The 8,469-nt window shown below is 36.5% G+C and overlaps 1 protein-coding gene across 1 annotated transcript; it reads right to left on the bottom strand.

Moving 5' to 3' along the window:
* Positions 1-5,985: 5,985 nt before the first annotated feature.
* On the bottom strand, positions 5,986-7,974 carry LOC105711839 (large ribosomal subunit protein uL23-like). Its single transcript, XM_064380047.1, has one exon. The coding sequence runs from the start codon at positions 7,081-7,083 to the stop codon at positions 6,532-6,534; it is 552 nt and encodes a 183-aa protein (XP_064236117.1). The 5' UTR covers positions 7,084-7,974; the 3' UTR covers positions 5,986-6,531.
* Between the last annotated feature and the right edge of the window lie 495 nt (positions 7,975-8,469).

Raw genomic sequence — 8,469 nt, 5'->3', positions numbered from 1 at the left:
ATCTCAAGTCCTGTTCTTGAGAACAAGAACTGTCTGAGTCCTGTTGTTTTGAAGTGTAAAAAATTATTACAAATGTGAAAAATTATGTATGTAATTTTAAATTTTCTAATAGACTGTACAGATACGTACAGTCACCATGGAAAATAATTGGGCAGTCTTATAAAATAAACGTGCTGTTGCCATATGATTTAGCAATTGGACTCTTGAACCTTTACACTAGATAAATAAAATTCATAATTATACAAAAACCTGCACAGAAATGATTATAGCAAAAACTGGAACTAACTTTGTGCTTTAGGGGCAAATAGTTAAATAAAATCTGCAGTACATCCCTACCATGGGATACTACTCAGCAAGAAAAAAGAATGAACTATTACAATGACTTGGATTAATCTTCAGATAATTATTCTAAGGAATAAAAAAAGGCAATCTCAAAAAGATACACACTGTATAATTTCATTTACACAAAATTATTTAAATGACAAAATTATGCAAATGAAGAAAAGACTAGTAGTTGCTCGCAGCAGGGTCAGGGCACAGGAAGGAGGTAGGAGTGGTTATGAAAGGAAACTGGGAATCTGTGATGAGGGAACAGTTCTGTATTTTGATGTGGTGGTAGATACAACCTACACATGTGATAAAGTTGCACAGAACTAAACAGCTACACACGCAAATATACAAATGAGTACAGTTAAAATTAGGAAAGTATGAATAAAATAGTACCTTTGTTAATATTCTAGTAGCAATATTGTGACAAAGATTTGCAAGCTATTGCTATTGGGAAAACTGGATAAAAGGTACATAGTATTCCTCTGTATTCTCTCTTACAACTACATGGAAATCTAGAATTATATCAAAACAAGAATGTTAACAAGAAAAGAAATATGAAATTCATTTTTTCTTAATTAATCAAATATATCCAACATATTTTTATTTCAACATATGAAACAGCTGGGCGCGGTAGCTCACGCCTATAATCCCAGCACTTTGGGAGGCCAAGGCAGGTGGATCACGAATAATATGAAAATTACTGAAGTATTTTACATTTGTGTTATATTGTCCATATGGGCTTGCCCCACTCCAAGTTCTCAATAGGCACATGTGACTAGTCGTGACCATACAGGACAGTACAGGTTAGAGGAACACAGAGACAAGAGGTGAGGCAGACGCTGAAGATAGGGAGGATGAAGTAATAAAATGCAGAGTCTTTGTAATAGTACACAGGGCCTGATACTATAGCATTCTCCTGCTGATTTCTCCCTTGCTCATTCTCCTTCAGCCACACAAGATTCCTTGCTGCTCCTGGAAAATGCCAAGCACACACATTCTGGCCTTGGGCACCTTGTTCTTCATGCTTTCTCTGCCTGGAAATTTTGCCCCTGGATACTTCTCTGACCTGCTCCCACACCTGGAATAGTCTCTGCTCAGATGTCTATTATGAGGTCTTCCTTGATCTACTCCTATAAAATAGCAAATGCCACTTTCTATAGCCCCCTCCGTCACCCATTATATGGCTTTCATATTCTTGGTCACACTTACATCATCTGACCATCTATATATACATACTCACTTATAGATTTGTCAGTCTTCCAGAGAGGGCAGGGGTATTGTCTGCTTTCTTGGAGACATATTTCCCAGAGTCTAGAATACTTCCTGGCATGTAGTATACATTCAATGAATATTTGTTCAATATTTGTTCAATAAATTGTTTGAGGAATAAATGACTTATGGTTAATTCCTTCATAGTTTTCAAATAAATATCTCAAATAAAATCTACACAGATTCTCCTTGAAATAAAAAACTGATGTAATGAATTTCAGAAATTGGGTAAAGTTTCCTGGGTATTTAAAGGATAAAGCACAGAAGCAATCTCTTCGCATTCCAATTAAAATCAGTAAAATATTTTTCATGCAAAGATGATTAATTTATTTATATCTTGTTGTTAAATCTACTTTTCTACCAAGTAAATTCACTCAGAAATTATATAAAAAAAAAAAAAGTTACTCTTTTCAAAAGTGCCATAAAAGCCCTCTTACTACATTGGGTCTTCAGGGACATATCACCTTCTTGGAGATGCATTCTTCTAGTAACCCCAATCAGATGTTTTTTCTCTCTTGGACTTCCATTGTTGTACTAGTTTGTACCTGAATTTAACACCTATTCCAGTCTACTTATATTAAAGTTATTTATGAAAATGTTATCACTCCAGGAAGGCAGAAACTGTCTTTTTCTCTCTCAGTCACTAGCATAATGCTTTGCACTTCTCAGTTGAACGTAGATAAATATTTGATGAACTGAATTATGTTTTTAATTATGTATGCATACATCTAGTCTAGAAGACTTGATAAGCAAGCAGTACTTAAGATACATTTCACACAAATTCAGACTGTCCAGTATTTGTCCCAGAAAATAACTAGTATTTATCAAGCTCCTAGGATGCATTAAAAATTTTACATGTGATCTCATTTAGCCTCCATAAAACATGAAGTGGGTATTATTGGTAACACTGTTATCTATGAGGAACTGGAAGCTAAGAAAGAATATATAATGTTTCCAAGTTTTAATGGCTGTTAAATGTCAGGATTCTCCAAGTTGGCTGACCCCAAAGTCCAAAATATTATTTTACACTTCCTAGTGGGGTTCTAATGCTTTAATATAAAGATAGCTTCTGAAGACAAGCAATAGGAAGTATATCTTTCAAAAGAGGAAATTGAAGTGTTAGAGATTATCTAGAGAAACACATCCAAGACATGTTGAACTTCAGAAACGATATCTCATGTAAGTTGAAGAAATTGGAGTGTTTAGGGCCAAGAAAATAGCAAATGATACAGCATAGAAAAACATTTGGCCTCACCCAAAAAGAGGCCTAGCCTTTGTACCAGAATTTTTGGAGGTAACCTCTAACCCCTTGAAATTTGCCAGGTGATAGAAATATCTTTGTTATTTATGATGGGCTCTTTGGACAACTTGCTATATGATTAATCAATCAATCAAGCATGCCTATGAAATGAAACTCCAACAAAATCTTCAAGTACAGAAGCTCAGTTGAGTTTCCCTGTTTGATAGTACTTCATGTATATTGCAATGTTTTGAATATATCCCCCCAGAAAAATGCATTCAAAACTTAGATATCCAATTCTACAATGTTGAGTGATAAGGCCTAAGGAGAGGTGATTAGGCCATGAGGGCAAAGTGAATGGATTAATGCTGTAATCATGGGAGTGAGTTTGTTATAAAAGGGGTAGATTGACCCTCTTGTCCCTCTTTTACTCTCTCTCCCTCTCTTGCCCTTTCACCTTCTGCCATGGGATGATACACTGAGAAGGCCCAGATGCTGGTCCCTTGGTCTTAGACTCCCCAGTCTCCAGAACTGTGACAAATCAATTTCTATTCATTATAAACTATCCTGTATGTGGTATTCTGTTACACCAACACAAAGTGGACTAAAAATATACCATCACACATCAGTAGTAGAAGAGGAAGACATCCTAAAGACAGCACAAATCTCCCATTTGGACCCTTCCAGACTCTGTACTATGTATCTCTTTCTTTGACTGATTTTATGAATCTTTCCTCCTGTAATAAATAAAACCATGACTATAATAAGTTTCAGTGAGTTCTGTGAGTATTTCTAGTAAACTATGGAACCCGAAGGTGGTTTGGGGCAATATGAATACTTGTGGTGGGTGTCAGAAGTAAAGGCAGTCTTAACTTTGTAGCTGGATTCTAATTTCTTGCCGTTAAACTCCAAAATCTTGGGCAGACTTTGTGTTCTGGAAACCTTTATCATAAGTCCATATAGGTGCATAACAATAATGCCATAATTTCAGAGATCCTTAAACATTTACTGTAACAAATTAAAGGTTTGTCTGGGGAGAGGTACATGAAAACTGACCTTGAATATTCAAAGTGCTGTCATATAGACATATTTGGTATTAGTCCAGAGACAAAACTGAGTTCAAATAAGAAAGAACTTCCTAAAAATCAGAGTGATACAAAAATGTCATTAGTTGCCTATGAAAGTAGTAAGTTCCCTATCTTAGAAAATGTTAATTCCTTAATTATAATGCTATAAGCCAGAGAGATGTATTGTTAAGGAATACATCTTAGCCTCAGAGAGGTGGGTGATTTTAAATTTCAGCCTCAGAGAGGGTGGGTGATTTTAAAGGTGTTATCTAACTCTTAAGATTCTGCTTTGGTCACCATTAATATTTCTTTAAAATGGTAACTAATAAAGCCTAGCTTGCATACATGATAGGCCAAAGTCTTAGATCTGGCTCTTACAAAGATTTGTTATTGCCTAAAAACACGAGATCACTCAATGTAATCCAATTAGCTGGACAAATACAAGTTTACAAAATAGAAAACTGAAGTATCTAAGACAAAACACTGAAGGTTGGATAGTGTTGGCTCCCATCCTCCCATCCATGTGTTTGTCATTATCAGGGTAAAGTAAGGAATGCTCACTTTCAAATATTAATGGAAAGTATCGTCTTTATGAAAAGCAGCTCTATCACTAACAGAATTTTAATCGTGTAGCATGAGAATTGGCATTTTGTTACGAATCAATTCCCACAAAAACCCTTTCATACAAATCATAAATGAACATAAACGAAATTAAATATTGTCACAAAGAATATAAACTACACATTTGACAACAATTAAATTTAATGCAAATTTACTTGAACATTCAAAAGAGAAATTTCCTTTTTCCACTGTAATTCTCAGTAAGTACTGTCACATCAGCTTCTGAAATATACCTTCCAAGTCTTCCTAAGTAATCGCCATTTCTTTATATTCAACTGAATTGTAGGTTCTTGAGTAAAGCTCTCAAAATACAGGTTTTATTATTCAATAAAAGCTAGCCTCTTCCTTGGTATAAGCTGCATTTTACATGTCTCTAATCAGAATTGTCATAAAAAACAACACAAAAGCATCTTTCTTAAGATAGCTAATTTCATGGCCCTGATATGTTACAAAATATCCCATTTGATATGGTGTTAAGCTCCAAAATATATAAGGAAATGAAACAACTCAATAGCAAAAAGCAAATAATCCAATTTAAAAGTAAACTAGAAACTTGAATAGATGTTTCTCCAAAAAAGACATACAGGTGGCCAGCAGATATACCAAAAAATGTTCTATGTCATTAGTTATCAGGCAAATGCGAATGAAAACTCTGATAAAATACCACCTCACATCTGCCAGGATGGCTATTTAAAAAAAAAAAAAAAGACAACTATTGGTAAGGACCCGGAGAAATTGTAACCCCCGCACACTGTAGGCAGAAATGCAAAATGGTGCAGCTACGGGGAAATAGTATGAAGTTTCCTCAAAAAATTATAAATAGGCCAGGCGCGGTGGCTCACGCCTGTGATCCCAGCACTTTGGGAGGCCGAGGCAGGTGGATCACCTGAGGTCAGGAGTTCAAGACTAGCTTGGCCAACATGGTGAAACCCCATCTCTACTAAAAATTAGCCAGGCATGGTGGTGCATGCCTGTAATTCCAGTTAGTCTGGAAGCTGAGGCAGGAGAATTGCTTGAACCTGGAGGCAGAGTTTGCAGTGAGCCGAGATTGTGCCATTGCACTGCAGCCTGGGTGACAAGAGTAAAACCCCATCCACTACCAAAAAAATAAAAATAAAAATAAAAACTAGAGAAATGAGGGATTAAAAATTACATATTGGGTACTATGTACACTATTCGGGTGACAGATACACTAAAAGCCCAGACTGTACCACTATATAATTCATCCATGTAGCTAAAAGCCAATGTACCCCTAAAACTATTGAAAAAAATATTTACCATATGATCCAGCAATATCACTTTCAGCTATATATCCAAAAGAATTGAAATCAAGATCCCAAAGAGATATTAGCACTCCCGTGAATAGCACAATGAAGTACTATTCACAGCAGCCAAAATATGGAAGCATCCTTAATGTCCATCAATAGATGAAATGGATAAAGAAATGTGGTATATACAAGGCAATACTATTTAGCCATTTTGTAAAAAAGGCAATTCTGCAATGTGGGATGGCATCGATGACCTGAGCGTCATTATGCTGAATGAAATAAGCTAGAAACAGAAAGACAAACAGTTCATGCTTCCACTTACATGATGTATCTAAAATAGTCACATTCATAGACCAAAAGGTAATGGTGTTGTAAGAAGCTGGGGAAAGGGAGAAATGGGGAGTTACTATTCAATAGGCATAAAGTTTTAGTTAAGCAAGATGAATAAACTCTAGAAATCTGCTGTGTAACACTGTGCGTATCATCAATGATAATGCAGTTTACAATTAAAAAAATCTGTTGAGTGTGGATCTCAATAAAAGAAAACTTTTTAAAAAAGAATCCCATCATGAGATGTGCAATAATCTCTGACTTAACTTTGTACAGAGTATCTTCTTGCTATTGCTCTGTAGAAATTATAAGCTTGAAGCTGCCTACAGCTATGCTTTTCTTTCTCTTTTTTGTTAAAATGGTGAAAAGGTATACATATATTTAGAATTAGCCAGCTGGACTCAGTTTAGATGATCTCAATTTTGTTGGCAACATCCAAAGCATCGTAATCAGGAGCCAGTCGAACCCATGCCTTCCTCTCTCTATCAGGCCGAATCAGAGTGTTGATTTTGGCCACATCAATGTCACAGAGCTTCGTCACAGCCTGTTTGATCTGGTGCTTTTTGGCTTTAACATCCACAGTGAACACAAGTGTGTTGTTGTCTTCTGTCTTCTTCATGGCGGACTCAGTGGTCAGCGGAAACCTGATGATAGCATAGTGGTCAAGTTTGTTTCTCCTGGGGGCGTTCTTCCAGGGATATTTGGGTTGCCTCCGGAGTCGCAGTGTCTTGGGCTGCCAGAAGGTGGGTGACATGCAGATCTTCTTTATTTTGTGGCTGTGGACACCTTTCAACACTGCCTTCTTGGCCTTGAAAGCCTTCACTTTGGCTTTGGCTTTAGGAGGGGCAGGAGCTTCCTTCTTCACTTTCAGCACCATCTTGGGAAAAGGCCTTTTTTTTTTTTTTTTTTTTTTGAGATGGAGTATCGCTCTGTTGCCCAGGCTGGAGTACAGTGGCATGATCTCACTGCAACCTCCGCCTCTGGGTTCAAGTGATTCTCCTGCCTCAGTCTCCAGAGTAGCTGGGATTATAGGTGTCTACCACCACGCCTGGCTAATTTTTGTATTTTCAGTAGAGATGGGGTTTCGCCATGTTGGCTAGGCTGGTCTTGAATTCCTGACCTCAAGTGATCCAACCACCTTGGCCTCCCAAAGTCCTGGGATTACAGGGGTGAGCCATTGCACCTGGCCTTTGCTTTTCTATTTTCATTATAACTGCATCATTTTGTCCAAAGGTTCAGCCTGCTCCAGTTAGATATTATATGAAATAATAGCTTTAAAATTACATATTAGATGAAGGAGCTTAATTAAAACATAGAAACATTCTTTTTGTTTTTTAAGGAAAAAAAGTGGTAACAATAATATATCATAACAAAGCAATGTGCTACAGCAAGCAGAATGTTTATATTCTTCCTTTGGGGGCAAAAGCGGTAGGAAAAAGAAGTACAAGAAGCAGGTCAAAATCCCCACTGCCTTTGGTGAATTTATGTAACTTTTCTGGAAAAACCTCTCCAATTTTAATATAGAATTAAAATAGATTCAAGGAAATTCAGAATTTGAACATAACTAATTAACCTAATATAATACAGCTCTCAGAGTTCAAAGAAGATATTCTCTAACAGTTTCAAAACAATATGGGTCTAATTTTAAGTGATCTTTTATTGAATAATTGGTATATTTATACATAATACTGAAGATTTGAACAAAAGGCATCAATGTAAATCGAATACTAACTATAATTAATTAACTCTAATCAATATATAATGGGAAAATGTATTCTTTCATTTCTATCAAGTGAGATATGAGATTAAAGTTCTATCATAATGTGCTAACTATAAATTAAAGACTACTATTTTTTTTTTTAATAAGAGAAATCAAAAAGGCACTATAGAGGTGGTTTTTTAAAAGCCATAAATTTTTGAAAAGCCACAAATAATTACATACTTTTTCTCCATTCCCAAGAATACACATATACTTACATTTTGCAAAGACAACTGACATTTCATATTGTGCCTTCATAGTTTTATCTTAACTCTATTTTCTTTTCTTTTCTTTTTTTTGGGGGGGATGGGGGGACGGAGTTTTGCTCTTGTTGCCCAGGCTGGAGTGCAATGGCATGATCTTGGCTAACCGCAACCTCAGCTTCCCAGGTTCAAGTGATTCTCCTGCCTTAGCCTCCTGAGTAGCTGGGATTACAGGCATGTGCCACTACGCCTGGCTAATTTTGTATTTTTAGTAGAGACGGGGTTTCTCCATGTTGGTCAAACTGGTCTTGAACTCCCAACCTCAGGTGATCCGCCCAGCTCAGCTTCCCAAAGTGCTGGGATTACAGGTGTGAGCCACCGT

The sequence above is a fragment of the Aotus nancymaae genome, unplaced genomic scaffold, assembly GCF_030222135.1.
Source record: "Aotus nancymaae isolate 86718 unplaced genomic scaffold, 86718_ANA_hifiasm-v0.15.2.pri h1tg000022l_1, whole genome shotgun sequence".
Taxonomy (NCBI): domain Eukaryota; kingdom Metazoa; phylum Chordata; class Mammalia; order Primates; family Aotidae; genus Aotus; species Aotus nancymaae.
The sequence above is the reverse complement of the archived record's forward strand: the minus strand, read 5'-3'. Positions and strand labels throughout refer to the sequence as shown.